At 45.5% G+C, this 16,337-nt stretch overlaps 1 protein-coding gene across 1 annotated transcript; it reads left to right on the forward strand.

The window, feature by feature from the left end:
* Nucleotides 1-2,684: 2,684 nt before the first annotated feature.
* On the forward strand, nucleotides 2,685-15,565 carry LOC147717688 (E3 ubiquitin-protein ligase TRIM39-like). Its single transcript, XM_086924476.1, has 3 exons — nucleotides 2,685-2,857; nucleotides 4,323-4,438; nucleotides 14,153-15,565. The coding sequence occupies exons 1-3, from the start codon at nucleotides 2,700-2,702 to the stop codon at nucleotides 14,686-14,688; spliced, it is 810 nt and encodes a 269-aa protein (XP_086780602.1). The 5' UTR covers nucleotides 2,685-2,699; the 3' UTR covers nucleotides 14,689-15,565.
* The last annotated feature ends 772 nt before the right edge of the window (nucleotides 15,566-16,337 follow it).

The raw sequence follows: 16,337 nt of genomic DNA on the forward strand, positions 1-16,337 counted from the left end.
AGTCAGTTTGACCTAAAAATAGCTCATCCTAATTAAATCTGGCTCGCTAATGTGAGTGGATTTTTTTAGCCCTACTTATAGATCATAAAGTGTTGATGACAGCAAACTGTTCTGTGATTCTTTAATGTTATCAGGCCTATTTCTCTGTGTCAACAGAGAACATGGTCTGTTGACACATCTCATGTAAAGTTCTTATCTGAAACCCAGAACCTTGCACTCACAACCTATGTGTATACCAAGTGCTTGATGTGCTGTGAGTGCATGGCCTGTGTGTGTATTTGAGCACAGAAGCCAGTGGGATCCATTTTGGATGCTCCTGGTTTAGCATAACACAAGGAGGATGAGAATAGCTTTCACACGTGGAAATTTACTGCATGCATTCCTGTGGCTGAAGGGTGACGATCCGGAGACTGAATTGAGGAGAATTGAAGACAGTTCATGAAGTCCTAGTTAGCAAAAGACTGTTGATTAGTTCTTCCTGAGCACTGCCTTTTGGTAGATGGTAGGAGTGAGGGCTGCAGTTTCAGTTGTACAAGGTGAGAATTTTGTAGGAAGGGCCGGTCTGTGATTATTTCTTCAGGAAGGTTGATGACTGATAGGTGTGAAGTGAGCATATTTCATCTTGGGATCCAAAGCTGGAACCGACCCGTGTCTTGAAATGTGATCTTGGAGGCCTAAACTTAGGAAACGAGTCTTGCTGCCTACAACATTTTAATCTTAAAGGATCAAGGTTTATGGAGTTTTAATAGTCTAATCCGGTGGGGACATATAAATATTAAACAGTAGTGGTGAAATAATGGAGCCTAGGGGTACACCCTACAGATAAGATCTGACAGATGGAGTTTAATGTTATTAGAGATATACTTTGATAGAAGGTTAGTGTACTATGACAGAGCTACTTCCTTTATCCCAGTGCTGATAGTCTGAATAAAAGGGTCTGATGTGAGATGGTATCAAAAGCTGCTGAAAGTTTTAATAAAATCAGGACAGCAGAGAGGTTTTGGTCATCGCAGCGGCGAACGACATCCAAGGCTGACAAAATGGTTAATTCTGAAAATAAAAATGCTGGAGCAGCTCACAGTTGCCTAATGGTGTGACCATAATTACAAACCAGCAATACAGCAGCTGTCATCCAAGCCAATCGCTATTAATTCTCAAAAACATTAATGTCGGGAGGACCAGAATAGCGAATATATGTCCGGTGGGCAGCTGAACCAGTTTGGATACTATTTTGCCCACACCATTTTGCAGTCAAAAGAGGTCAGTACAGCTGCCCCAGTGATGCATTCTCTTATTAGAAGATAACATTGGAGTAGCGAAAAACTGCCCACAAGCGTCGGGTAGGAGGCACTAAATCTTCCCTCCATTGGGCAAAGTGGGGGACACCAAAAACATTAGCACCTTCTTATTTCTCCTTGCCCTGAGGTTGTGAGGCGTCGTCTTACATTTCCCTGGCCATCTTCACTGCTGAGAGGGCCTCCATTCTCATTTCATCTGACACTAGAATCTCCCGGCCCAATCTAGGCCCTGGGTGGTTTCTCGTTCTTTATTTATCTTACAGTAGATATTATAGCTTTTGTCCTGTTGTGCCTCTCCCTCTGCATTCATCACCCTATAGGCACTGCAACCGTACATCTGCACTGCTGGAGTGGGTGCTGTTGTTCATATATCTGATCATAGAGACACCGTGCACATCACCAGTCCTGCTTGCTCATCGTTTATGGTGACAGGGTTTCCAGGCCTATTCCACTGTAGGAAGCTGACTCTTTATATGATAAACCAAAAGAGGTATATCATGCAAAGAGTCCAGTCCTTATGAGTGGACAGGTGTTTGCTGTAGCAATCCCAAGGTGCACTTCTACGGGGTAGTGTTGTTGATCAGCCTTAGGTTTATCAGAGAGGAGTGTTAGATTTCTGCAAAATACACACACAGCCAATAAATGGTATACCCGACTCAATGAGGAGATCCACACCAGTTTATGAAAATGATACATTTCTTTACATATATATTTAGTCACCAGATTCAATGCGATCCAGTAAGTACGTTTCACAAGAGAAATACTTTACATTTTAAAAAGTCAACACAATGTATTTCTCAGAAGCTGCAATGTTATCCTATAGGAGAGAAAACAAGCACGGCATTCAGGTAGTGTACAGAGACTTATGAGACCAATCTCCTAGACTTAAGGTGAGCATGGGACAGGGTTCCAGGCAGCACCACCAAGTCCCCTCCAGCGGCAGTAGGGCGGGCGGTTGTAGGGGTGCAAAACAGTGTTGGGTGCCCAATGTTATTCAAAGGGGACCATCTGTGTGAAAAGAGGCTGCAGGTTTGGACTGGGAGGCCAGTCTAGCTGAACCAGCAGGGGGGCTCATGCCTCATGATGCTTGTGTATGTAGGGACACCTTTGGTCCTCTTCTCCATTGGCCAGGGGCGACGGATGCAGAGGTGTCCTAAGGCTTCTGGATTTCGTCACTAGGAGTGGTTGCTGTAGAGGGGGCCTGCATACAGAGACTGCAGGTGGTGTTGAAGTCCACAGCAGGATAACCTAAGGTGGGCTTCAAGTCTAGAGGTTCTGAGGACCACTTTGGCACTATTGGCCCTCTTCAGCTCGAGCTAGATGGCTCGGTGCAGTGGTGCGATCCTGCTTCAGTTATTTGCCATCTTGGAACCTCAGAGTTCTTGTCTTGGTACCTGCAGGATGCAGAAGAGCAGCACAGCAACTACACAGGAGTTCTTGAGTTTCTGGAGAAATGCTGGCAGTGTTCCCATACTTTGGAGGATCAGCAGCTTGCAGGATGAGTCAACCTTGGCGCAGTTGTCGAAGAGAAGACAAACAGCTAGCAGGGCTAGTGCCAAGTCAGTTGCTTCTTCTGCTGTTCTTGCTTTTGCAGCTCTTTGGTCCTTCTTCTTCTTTTGGTTGTCAGGATATGATCTCCTGGTGCCAGCCCCCCCCCCCTAAATACCGAATTTAGGGGTATTAAGGGAGTGTAGTGTAGTAGCCAATGGATTACTTACCCCTGGGATCACTACGCCCCTATATGACAACTTCCTGTGGGAAGTAAGCATAACCCTGTCCCAGGGATCAGAAGTTTGCTATCGCTAACTCTGAAAAGTTACCTCCACTCCAGGTAGCCTACCTTAGGGGAGTACTAGGCTAAAGGTGGACACATCTATCTGACTAGCTAATTTCCCCCTCGTCCATGTGCCAAAGTGCTCTCGACAAACAGGACTGCTTCCTCTCCTGCGAGGGAAGCCAGATTCACATACCAAAAGCAGCAGCTCTTTGAAGCTCCCCACCTTGGAAAGCTAATCTGCAGGTCATCCTGTAGGAGGGGGTGTAATCAACCTCTGCCCGTGCAGGCTTTGTTTCTGACCACTTAAGAGCAAAGATCCTCACCCATGGTGGTCAGAAATTTGTCTTCAGTGGCAGGCAGGCAGGCAAGCAGGCAAAAACCAATCAGTCAGCACACCAGTAGCTGGTAGGTTTTCAGGGGTGCCCCTAAGGTGTTCTCTGTGTGCATATATTAATAAATATAACACTGGCATGAGTATGGGTTTATAATACAAGATGTTTGATACCAAACATCCCAATTTTCTGTGAAGCCATTATGTGGCTGGGGAAATTGTTTTTAACAGTGTCGAGCACATGCTTTTAAAATGGCTTCCCTGATCACTTTTAGTGGCAGTTATGGGACTGACCTACACAGGGGCATTTCTGCAAATGCAGTTATTCCCACACATGTTGTATAGTGCACCCTGCATTAGGACTGTAAGGCCTGCTATAGAGGTGACTTACCTATACTGCATGCAGTGTATGCAGTCATGGCACACAGGCTGTGTGCAATGCCATGTTTTCACTTTTGTATGCACCAATACACGCAGCCTGCAGTGGGAGTTTGTGTGCTTGGTGATGGGTCCTTTAGGGTGGCAAAATTCGTACTGCAGCCCTTAAGGACTCCTTTTAGCCTCCTTACCCTAGGTACCAGGGGTACCATTTACTAGAGGATTACGGGGTGCCAAAAGTATTGTTAATTGGGGCTACAATTGGACAGTTTTAGGCAAGAGTTCTGGCACTGGGGACCTGGATATCAGGAGCTCAGTGAACTTCCAGTCAAACTCACGTCAAAAGTGAGGTCGACCATGTCAAATGGGGCCTTTTCCTACACCCACCACTAGTAATACCTTTATTTTTAAACTTTCTACCATTATCCTTCTCAAGTTCCTTTCTTTGGAAATTCACCATGATACATATTTTTCTTTCCTCCCCTGCTTACATTTTAAAGCCTAGCCCTCTGGTTATATCTCCTTCTATTATTCTCAGGTGCTGGATTGGGAAGGCTCTCGTGCCCATGGATGAATCTGTTGACAAGGAGCGGGGTCTGCAGAGCTGCAGCACTCAAGATACCAACCTGCAGGAGTGGATGCGTCAACTTAAAGGTGAACAAAACCCTTCATTGTGATAGCATTGAGGGAGGAAGGGGATACATTGATTGATGAAAGTTAGAGCAGGTTGGTGGGGATCCCAGGACAATCAGTGATGACGGGGCCAGACTAACAATTAGGGTGGTTTATCTCTGCTGTTCCAATGCTTCTTTACTACTGGATCTAAGCTAAATACCATGTTCACCCCTTTAGCACATGACATGACAGGAGTTCCAGGCTTATTCCGAAAGACGATGTTGGTTAACCACTGAAAATTCACAAAAAACACAATAATTACAGCTAATAAATGGATGTTCAGCAAGTTCCTTATTTAATGTTAAAATCAATTTAAGTCAAGTTCAGGCTTACCCGATAAGACGTTTATTCTTGGTTTCCAATTCTGCGTGGGAATGCTGATACTTCAGATGTTGTAGATTTCTAGTGTGGCCCTAATCGTTCAACAGGTATGCATACTCTAAGTTCTTTCAATTGGCCGTGTAGCCGCAGCATGCTGCCGTGGTTCTAGCTAGAGAGGCTTTCTCAGTGTGTTGAACTGGACTGGGGGGTTGTGCACCACGGCCCAGCCAGACCCCTGCACAGCCTTACAGAAGTTTTCTTCGGGCCCAAACACAACCTTCTACCCAAAATGGAGCCAAAGAGCCCATCCTCAAAACAACTCTGATTCCCAGGCACAGAAAAGAGGGTGTTAAGAGGTGAAGGAGGACAGTCATTGAGGGCTGTCTGGGGTCCAACGTGTGGTCCATTGCCCTCACAAATGGATTCCCACAAGTATATCTTTTAACGGCACTGTAACATTACTATAAACTAGACTTTCCTACTGTTCATACACAATAATGAGACAAATGCAGCTAACTTATATATCCACACTTAAATAAAACCTTCTCCCTCATTCAAGTCAGCCATCTTAAAGCTGCCATTCGTTGAACTTTGGAAACGCCATCCATCAGAAACCACCACAATTCCTCTGCTTCACTCAGTGGTCTTTATTGTCCTCTTTACTAGCAAATTCAGTCATATCACCTCATACCTCCAGATTTTCACTGGTTCTCCATAACAGGCAGAATGCAATTTAAAACCTGCTGTCTAGTCTTAGAGGCCAGTTATGGCAGTAATCCCTGCTACTGAGTAGACTTACCTTTTCTGGTAGTTCAAGAAGACTCCAAAGCTGAAGCACCTTCCTCCTTGAAGTGCTGGAATACAGTACTGCTGCCCATTCTTTACCATTTGTTGGCTTTATTGTTGTACTTCTTTGCTGCCCCCTAATTGTCCAGGTTGTGCCGGCTTCCCTTCCTCTTCTTTTGTGTGGTGCATGGACCAAGTCGTGATTGCTCCATCTTGTTTAATGTCATTCTGCTTCTTGTGCTTTAATTCAGGTATTACTTTCAATTTCTACTTTCCTGCCATACATATTTGTCTGTGTTGCTACTTCCACTCCCACCCCCATTGTCCATGCTGCATCTTCCTCTCCCACTGCCACCGCCACCGTGTCCCTATTGCTTCTTCCACGTGAAGCATGAGGTGAGAGGAGCCCTCACTGAGCACAATTCTAACGCATCTAATCCTGAAACTTTTAACATTTTAAACACATTCCCGAAGCTCTTAATATTTTAAATTCTTTGCACTTTAGCATTTTGCACATTGCCATTGTTTTTGTTCTACTTACTGCCTGCTCGGTCTCTGTCTCCGCTAACTCGTTCCGACGCTGCGTTCGCCGATTGATCGGAGGGAAGCGGACAAACCCAGCCTCCCTCCCCCCCCCACTCCCCCCCTCCACCCCCCCACCTGCCTGACCTCAGGCCGGGAAGTCAGAACACAAGGGATTCCCGTTCCCGGCCTGCTACTTAATCTCATGCTGGGCCGGGCACACAGCGGATACTATACAATCTGTAGGAAAGACAGAGGGGACACCAGAGGAGGGGGCCTGGCTATTATCCCTCGTGATACATTACGCTGTACTAATTTTGAGTTGGACACACTTAAGGGAGCAGAAATCCTTGGCTTCTGCATCTCACTAAATGCCTTTGTGTCCTTTTCAGGAGCCCTGATCTATCGCCCACGGGGTCATAGCACCACTTTCATCAACTCACTAGGAGACACCCTAAGTCATTTCCTACTGAGATATGCCAACTTCACCGTATTAGGTGATTTTAACCTTCACCTGGAAGACAAAAAAGTGCCAGGATTAGAAAACTTCCTTCAAATAACAGAAATATTCAGGCTGGACCAGATGGTGGATGCACCCACAACCAAGCTGGCCATACATTGGACGGAGTCTGCTCCAATTACACCCTGCTCTCTGCAGATCCCCCTATCCCACAGATATGGTCAGACCATAACCTCCTCCCCCTCGCACTTATGATTCCATTGACGAATCGTCCAGACAAGCAGCCTACTGCCCTCCAATTCAGGCGTAAATGGACACAACTAGTTCGTAATCCCAAGTTGGCTACCGATGCCCAGGCTCAGGTGCCTGCCCTAACAGGGATCACCGCACTAGACTCATGTCTTTTCCACTCCTGGTTAACTGCAATTAGCAATGAACTCATCCCACCAGATAAACCCAACAAGAATATAAAAAAAGCCTATAAAGTCCCCTGGTTTACGCCCACTCTTGCACAAATACATCGTCATTGTAAGCATCAAGAGCGTAAATGGAGAAGATGTTTTGACGCAGTAGATAAAAAAGCGTTTAAATCAGCAGGAAGCTCTACCATACCCAGATCAAATGAGCAAAAAAAGCACTATTCCAACAAAATACAGGAGGCAAAACTAGACCAAAAATTTAGATTTTCACAGCCTGCTGGCCAGAAAATCAGGATTTTATTAAGGACACAGAGGCTAATATTATGCAAATTCTCCTTTATTACCACTGCTCAGTAGCAACAATTGAAGAACATGGAACTTCAATCAACATTCTAAACCGCTATAAAGTCCCTTGGAGACCATCCTTCATCCTTCTTGTTGAAACTGCGAAGAAAGATCCTCGTGAAGAAGGCAGGTATGAGAAAAAACTGAAGATACATTTCTCCAAGGTACTCCGAAGGAGAAAAACAATTTTATTCCTAAAGAGAAGAATAAAATATCATAAAATCAATACTTATAAAGGGAGGGTAAAGAGGAGGGATAATATTAGCCTCCGTGTCCTTAATAAAATCCAGATTTTCTGCCCAGCAGGCTGTGAAAAATCTAAATTTTAAGGCATGACACAGAGGCCATATTATGCAAGTTTAACGTGCATTACGAACATTATCAATCACATTAGGGATTGGTCTAAAATAACAAGATTTAAACATACTATCACTAGACCAATCTGCAGCTTTAAGGATATCTTGTAATCACCCTCCCATGCAGAATGCTTTTGATGCTGCAGCACCTCTACGGAATGAGCACCAAAAATAGATACATCCACACCACTTTCATGCATGACATTTCTTACCCATCTAGCTAAAGTTGGAGAAGAGACTCCTCTGTGAGGGGATCTAAATGAGATTAAAAGTTGGGACTCATTCGATCTTAAATATTTGGTTCTTTATTCGTATTCTTTTAAACACTTAACCACACAAATTCTTTCATTTCCAGGAAAGAAGGGGTAAAAGATAGAGGAAGATAGAGTCTTTGTTCTCTTCTTGAGATAAAAGCAAACCCCTTCGGGTTGAAAAATCCCTTCTTGAAATATCCAAAGCTTTGACATCTGAAGTTCTCCTAAAAGAAATTAGACACAATAACATAGTAAGTTTAAAAGAAATGCGCTTAAGAGAAAGAGAAGAATTATCTCCCCAAGATGTTAAGGTCCGAAGATCGAGAGTAACATCCCACAAGGTGGTATATTTGGGACAAGGGGGATTTAAAACCCTCCTGCTTCTCATAATTTTTTAGTTAGAAGATTTTGTCCGACTGAGATCCCGTTAATTAAAGAATGACCGGCAGAGATCGCCGATCTGTAAACGTTAACAGTTCTGTAAGACAAACCTGAAGTTAAAAGATCTGAAAGGTAATTAATGACATTGACTAGATCAGTTGAAATGGGATCGTAACATCGTTGAATGCACCAGCGAACCCATTTATTCCATGCCAGTCTATAAGCTTTTCTTGTGCCAGATGCCCATAACTCAGAAATGAGTCTGAAAGCATTTGACGAAAGCCATGGGATTCTCCATTGTCTCCTGAAATCTTCCATGCCGTCAGAGTTAGAAGGCCCTGCTCTACATGGGGGTGTATGTGACCCTGTGGATCTAGAAGAATTTCTTTGAAAGAAGGGATCAAAATAGGGAAATCCACGCTCATGTCCAAGATGGTTCGGAACCAACCTTGAGATCTCCAAAGTGGCGTTATTACGACCATGCTCTGTTTGTATCGTCGAGCATGTAGAAGAAGGCGAGGTAACTTTGCAAAAGGAGGGAAAGCATAAGGCGCTAGTGCCCTCCAATCTTGAAGAAAGGCATCCACCTTCAGAGCTTGAGGATCTGGTCTCCAACTGAAGAAGTCCTTCAGATGAGTATTCAGGCGGTCTGCAAACAAGTCTGTTTTGAAGGGTCTCCATCTGGAATGGATGGCTAGGAATACATGTCTGTTCAGCCTCCAGTTGCTGGAATCTCTGAAATTCTTCAAGTACTAATCTGCTACCTCGTTCTTCAACCCAGGGATGCGTTCCACAACGTTATGGAGCTAACGGAAATGCTGTCGGATCGTAGTATCCCCGAGGAGAGACGAGCCAACTGTCCGCTCCCTTGAGGAATTACTGCGACCCCAATGAGGTAAAATGGCCGTCTAGCATTGTATAAATGCGAACTGCCCAATTCCTTAAAATGGCCGTCACGCACATAGACGACATGCGTCAGCCTTTGTTAGGATCATTCCTCTAACCCGGCCCTCCCCGGATGCTATGTACGCGTCGAGGGGGCCGGGGAAGTCGAGCTAAATCTGAAGATAGTCGCGAAGAGTTTGGTCAAGTGTTCCTCAACTCACTTGGAGGTGAGTGTTACACAAACGCGATATGCACGTTTAAAATGTGCCAATTCAAATAATGCTGCTTGTGCTAAGAAGATGCCAAAATAAAACTTGAATTCCGGTCCAAAATAGAACCGGAAGTTAGATAACTAGTATTACGATGAGTACGCGAGGGAAAACGCGAAGAGGGAGTTTGAATACAAAGGTTGATAATGACCAGGGGTATATTAAGAAAGAGACAATAAAACATTAGCACAGTTAATAAAAGACTATCATCAAGTAGATATCAACCTCATTAGTTATTTTACCAAGCTCCCTTTAAGCAAAAGGCATACATATAAGTATCTCATCAAGAGTATATCGAAGGAGCTGGAGAGATACTTATCTTTCTGAGCAGCAGCAACAAAGAAGGATGATGGATGGTCTCCAAGGGGCTTTATACATATCCAAAACTTCACGTGACCCTAGAAAGGGCATAGACAAGGGCTTGAGGTCCTGTCAAGACCGCCTCCTTGACGTGGTGGGTCCTAAAGCGAAGATCTTTGAGATGGCGGAGTCAGCCTATCTAGAAGACCGTCAGGTTGACCCCAAGGAGTTGAGGGAGTGGATCCAAAGGGCTATATGCCTCATTGGAAATGCTAACACAGCCTTGTCCATAGAGAGAAGAAAGGGGGTCCTTTTTAAAATTGATCCAAAACTGATCAAACTGGCAAAAAATGATGGTGGCCAGAGCACTCAAGGCTTCCTCTTCGGTGAGGAATTTATAAAAGATATGGCCAGGTATGTAGGAGCATTTAGCTCGACCAAAAAGTCCTTTACCAACCCCAAAGCACTACAGAAATAATTACCTCCTTCCCAGAGTTTATGTGATCAAATATCAATCTTCTTTGAAGAAAAAATCCAGAATAAGGATTTTATAATGAACTCTGTCCCTACCCAGAACGCTGCCCTGGAGCACGACCCTGCTACCACTAGTCATTCCATCCACTCGTTTGAACCCGTGTCACAGGAGCAAACTCATTAAGCAATTGCAGCATGAAAATCAGGTTCTCCCATGGATGCCTGTCCTACTTGTGATTCTCCGCCAAATCGTAGACACGGTCAACCCAATAATAAATCCGATTGTTTTTTCCTCATTAAGTTCAGTTACAGTGCCAGAAGAATGGAAGTTAGCGATAGTAAAACCTTTGAAAAAGAAGCAAAATATTGACCCATCTGTCCTCTCTAACATCGGCCCCTTATCACCGCTTCCTCTACTGGGAAAAATTACAGAAAAAATTGTTCATAAAGAGCTAACCAAATTCATTGAGGGCGCCAATATCCTTCCACCATCCACAGATTCCGCACTCTTGGAAATCACAGAGTCTCTAAAAATTATAGCTGACAGAGGTAGGTAGGCTGTGCTGATCCTACACGACTTGTCGGCCGCATTTGAAACTATATCTATCAATCAATCAATCAATCAATCAGAGTACTTGTAGAGCGCGCTACTTACCCGTGAGGGTCTCAAGGCGCTGAGGGGAAGGAGGGGGGTGCCGCTACTGCTTGAAGAGCCATGTCTTGAGGAGTCTTCTGAAGGCGAGTAGGTCTTGGATCTGCCGTAGGTGGGTAGGGAGGGTGTTCCAGGTCTTGGCGGCGAGGTAGGAGAGGGATCTGCCGCCGGAGGTCGTTCGTTGGATGCGGGGGACAGCGGCGAGGGCGAGGCTGGCGGAGCATAGCTGGCGGGTGGGGGTGTAGAAACTGACTCTGCTGTTCAGATAGGCGGGTCCGGCGTTGTGCAGTGCTTTGTGTGCGTGGGTGAGGAGCTTGAAGGTGATCCTCTTGTCGACAGCCAGTGTAGGTCTCTCAGGTGAGGGGGGTGATGTGGCTGCGGGGGGGGGGAACGTTCACGATCAGTCAGGCGGAGGCGTTTTGGATGCATTGTAGTCGTTGTAGGTGTTTGGCTGGGATTCCTGCATAGAGTGCGTTACCTTAGTCCAGTCTGCTGCTGACGAGGGCCTGTGTCACCGTTCTCCTTCTTTCGGTCGGGATCCACTTGTAGATCCTGTGGAGGGTGTTTTAGCAGGAGGAGGAGACGACGTTGACCTGTTTAGACATGTAGAGGGAGGAGTCAAGGATGAATCCCAGGTTGCGTGCATGGTCAGTGGGTGTCGGTGCTGTTCCCAGTCTGGTCGGCCACCAGGAGTCGTCCCAGGCTGAAGGGGTGGATCCAAGGATGAGGACCTCCGTCTTGTCCGAGTGCAGCTTCAGGCGGCTGCTCCTCATCCAGTCGGCGACAGCCTTCATTCCCTCATGGAGGTTGGTTTTGGTGGTGTGTGGGTCCTTGGTGAGGGAGAGGATGAGCTGGGTGTCGTTGGCGTAGGACATGATGTTGAGGTCGTGGTGGCGGGCCACTTGTGCGAGGGGGGCCATGTAGACGTTGAACAGCGTTGGGCTGAGGGATGAGCTCTGGGGGACGCCGCAGATGATGTCGGTGACTTTGGATCGGAAGGGTGGGAGGCGGACGCTCTGGGTTCTGCCGGAGAGGAAGGACGTGGTCCAGTCGAGGGCCTTCTCTTGGATTCCGGCTTCTTGGAGGCGTGTCCTTAGAGTGCGATGGCAGACCGTGTCGAAGGCGGCTGACAGGTCCAGGAGGATGAGGGCTGATGTTTCGCCGTTGTCTAGTTGGCGCCTGATGTCGTCTGTGGCGGTGATGAGGGCTTTCTCGGTGCTGTGGTTTCATCTGAATCCGGACTAGAACGGGTCCAAGATGTTGTCTTCGAGGTGGCGGGCCAGTTGCATGCTGACGATTTTCTCGATGACCTTCGCTGGGAACGGGAGCAGGGTGCTGGGCCGGAAGTTCTTGAGGTCCTTGGGGTCCGCCTTGGGCTTCTTGAGGAGGGGATGGGAGGGCGTTGATTTTGGCGTGCTTCCAGTCTTCCGGTAATGTTGCTGTATCGAAGGAGATGTTGATGACCTTCCGTAGTTGGGGTGCGATGGCTGCATCTGCTTTGTTGAATACGTGGTGTGGGCACGGGTCTGACGGAGATCCTGAGTGGATGGAGTTCATGACCTTGCGTGTCTCGTCGTCATTGAGGTTGGACCATGAGGTCAGTCGGTTGGTGCTGGTGGTGATTGCAGGGGAGGTGGAGTCTGGCGTAGTTGGGGCGGTCGTGGTGTTGAAGCTGTCGTGGATGTCCGCGATCTTGTGGTGGAAGAAGATGGCTAGTGAGTTGCACAGTTCTTGTGAGGGCGGGACGTCGTTGGCACTGGCGCTGGGGTTGGAGAGTTCCTTTACAATGCTGAAGAGCTCTTTGCTGTTGTGTGTGTTGTTATCCAGGCGGTCTTTGAAGGAGGATCTCTTGGCTAATCTGATGAGGTGGTGATGTGTGCGGGTGGCGTCGTTGTGGGCTGCGTTGTTGTCCGGTATGCGTTCGTGGAGCCATCGCTTCTCCAGTTTCCGGCATGCGCGTTTGGAGGCGTTCTGGATTCGTTGTAGTCATCTCAGGAGCTTGTTTGTTGTTCCTGAGTGGAGGGCGTTCCCGTAGTCGAGTCTGCTGGTGATGAGAGCCTGGGAGATGGTTTTTCTCGTGTCGAGGGGGATCCATTTGAAGATCCTGCGGAGCATTCGGAGGGTGTTGAAGCAGGACGCGGAGATGGCGTTGACTTGCCTGTAATGAAGAGGGTGGAGTCGAGGATGACCCCCAGGTTGCGTCCGTGGTCCATGGGTTCCGGGGCAGTGCCTAGCGATGTGGGCCACCAAGAGTCATCCAAGGCTGATGGGGTGGGTCGGTGAATGAGGACCTCCGTCTTATCTGAGTTCAGCTTCAGCCTGATGTCCTTCATCCAGTCGGCTACGGCCTTCATTCCTCTGTGGAGGTTGGCTTTGGCATGTGGGTGTATTCTTTCACTGTATGTTAAAATGTCCAAATTGCTGTAACTTGCCTTTGCTTGCCACATACCGATATTTTTCTTGCTGCATAACTTAGTCATTGCTGCCTCGTAACTTGGCTCTCCATTGATGCATAATTGTATGTGCCATAGCCCTACTATTTATGAACTACAGATGTTCTACCACTTCCTATTATAAGCCGTGCCTGCTTGCCAAAGTTCCCTTTGAAGTCCAAAATACTGAGGTCTGCCCTTGTAGTGACGAGGACATCTTTCTTAGGAACTATATATCTGATTGATCAATTGTTTTTTCTCTTTTTACTAGTTCGTGAACATATGTATAATGTGTTGTAGATGTGAGCCTGGTTACATCTGTTATGTTGTTGCCCTCATCTTGCCAACGATCGCCGACGCCTACTGGTTCCAGTTTTTTGGGAAAAGTTACTGAGACATTGCAGGGAAGCATCTGATTTGTGCTTCTGTAACAATTCAGCCCAATTTCTAGCAAGAGCTGGGAAGTTTGTTAACATTATTTTAACTGCACTGCATAATGCCCAGTATTAAGAAACTGACAAGCCCTACTCTTATTGCCCAAATGAACGTCGATGAAAGTTAAACCTTTAGTAAGAAGTATTGTGACACTTTTTGTTAATGTTTCTTATATTATACACCTTTTTTTAAAAAAAAATTTTTTACCTTGGTTCTTTGGATTTTAAATGCACTCATATTCCCAGATTTACAAATGTGTACAAAATTTTTATTATTCCTTATATTTTAATATTTTATCAAGTATCAACATGACGTTTGTATGTTGCGGTTCTAATTAACTGTGTAATAAATAATGTCAGCCTTGAAGACACAGCCAATCCCCTCTTTTTCCTCTTTCTGCAGTGGTGATGACTCTAGATCCAGACACAGCAAGTCAGTGGCTGATCATCTCAGAGGACCGGCGACACATGAGAAGCACAGAAACAGAGCAGGCGGTGCCAGACAACCCGAAGAGATTCACTCACAAGTATAACACCTGTGTGCTGGGAAGCCAGGGCTTCACCTCTGGGAGACATTACTGGGAGGTGCAGGAACTAAAGAAGGGAGGATGGCTTGTCGGGGTCATTCGCGAAAGTGTTAACAGGAAGGAAGAGGTTTCTTGGTTCCCAGAGGGGGGTCTTTGGGCTATTGATCGTTACTACTGTAAGGATGTGACATGTAAAGGTCTATACGAGGCTCTCACCAACCCTCCCACTGTTATATCCTTGAGTGAAAGTCCCAGGACGATAGGCGTTTATTTGGACTATGAGGAGGGACAATTGTCACTATACAATGCTGACAGCAAGGAGCATCTCTACACTTTTACGCAGGCCTCCTTTTCTGAGAAGATACTCCCATTTTTCGGCCTATCGGAGGAAGCAGAGCTGATGCTAGTTTAGAGGTAGTTTTCTGCATTTACTGTCAGTAATTGTGCCATCTTCGTTTTCTATATCTTCGACACTGAAGAGCTTCTCTCCTCATTTATACACCTCATTTTTACACTTAGTTCACATGCAGTAGCAGTGTCTAACACTACACCCTGGCATGCAAACTCAAAAAAAGACTTTCCGGATGTTTACCTGCTAAGCAAACTACTCTGAGCCGGTTGACTTTTAGGTATGTGGGCTGGGGTAAGGGAGGCGATACATGCATATCCTTATTTGGAAATCCAAATCTGGTAATGTAATGTAATGTAGGGTGGGTCAGTGGTCTCTGCTGTATATGTGATTGCTTTTCTGTTGGCTTGTATGGAGGAGAGGTGATCTGCTGTGCCGAGTTGCTTGAGGACCTCTGTTCTGCAAGGAGGATTTTATTGAAATGAGAGGGAAAAGGCAAAGGCCAATGCCTAGTGGGGCTGTATGAGCAGGGATGGAGATCAACTTAGTCTTAAAAGTCAAATAAATTCTGCAGAACTGACAGAAAATTGCCACTAAATTAATTGTATTTTCCTTGAAATTGAAGATTGTATTCTTAATCCAGATTCAGCTATACTATAGCTTGTGAGACGGTTATATATTGTGCGCAAAGTAAGAATGATTTTATTAGATCTACAGACTTTACCTTTATGCTGTTGAAGAAATGTTGACTGCAATTCAAAACAATACATTTATAGAGTGCTTTGAATTTCCCCTTTCTTATGTTTGGGTATTTTTCCTGTTTGTTTCAGATTCCCTTCACCTTTTTTTTAGGTCTGGCCCACAGACGGCTTTAGCTGTTTCGCCATCTTTAAATTTTCTGAACATTCATAATAAAAGGACATACACATATATATGCATAGAACGACTTTCGTGAGCCCTCTTCATGAAGTGGTCAGTTCAAATGCCATTGTTTTAAATTGAGTTAACTGGTTGAGGGGGGTGAAACCCTTCTCAAGCAGTACCACAGTCTCTGCAGGGTGAATCCCAAACAAACTTTAAATTAACCTGTGTTTATCCCTCTGGTAGCTCGGCCGAAAAGCAGTCAGGCTTATCTTGGAGTCAATGTGTAGAGTATGTATGCAGCACTTCAAACAGTAATAAAGTGAAAACATAACTCAAGAAAAATCCCATAGAAATTTAGAAAAATAGATTAAAATGTAATATTTTGACATCAAAATAGAGAACCATGGATATGCAATTTTAAAGATTTCAGGTAAGTAAAGCACCAATTAGCCAGGGCAGGAAAATGCCAACATTCTTAAAAGTGGCCTTTTCAGCATTGTAACTTTAAATCTGACTTTACAGTTACAATTTCTCAGACACCAATCATGATATTCCTATCTTCTCCAAATTGAAAGTTATCACTTATTACATGTAATAAAGTAACCCAGTCTTATCCTATGGGAGAGGTAAGCTTTGCAGTAGTGAAAAATGAATTTCAACGGTTTTCACTACCAGGAAATATAAAAGCAAAAAGTACATGCCCAACTTTAAGTGCAATGCACCCTGCCCTGTAGGCGGTGTAGGGCCTATCCTAGGCATGCATTAAAAGGAAGTTTTTGGCTTGCAAAAGGATGAAATTACATTTTTAAACTGGACACACAGGCTACAATGGCAGGTCTGACACAAGT

This window comes from Lissotriton vulgaris, chromosome 5, assembly GCF_964263255.1.
Source record: "Lissotriton vulgaris chromosome 5, aLisVul1.2, whole genome shotgun sequence".
Lineage (NCBI taxonomy): Eukaryota > Metazoa > Chordata > Amphibia > Caudata > Salamandridae > Lissotriton > Lissotriton vulgaris.

Excerpts from the sequence above, each read along its gene's own strand:
- LOC147717688 (XM_086924476.1), top strand. The coding sequence starts at position 2,700 with ATGCAGAAGAGCAGCACAGCAACTACACAGGAGTTCTTGAGTTTCTGG. Across the intron at positions 2,858-4,322 it reads GCTAGCAGGGCTAGTGCCAA|GTGCTGGATTGGGAAGGCTC; the intron begins GTCAGTTGCTTC and ends TATTATTCTCAG. Across the intron at positions 4,439-14,152 it reads GTGGATGCGTCAACTTAAAG|TGGTGATGACTCTAGATCCA; the intron begins GTGAACAAAACC and ends CTCTTTCTGCAG.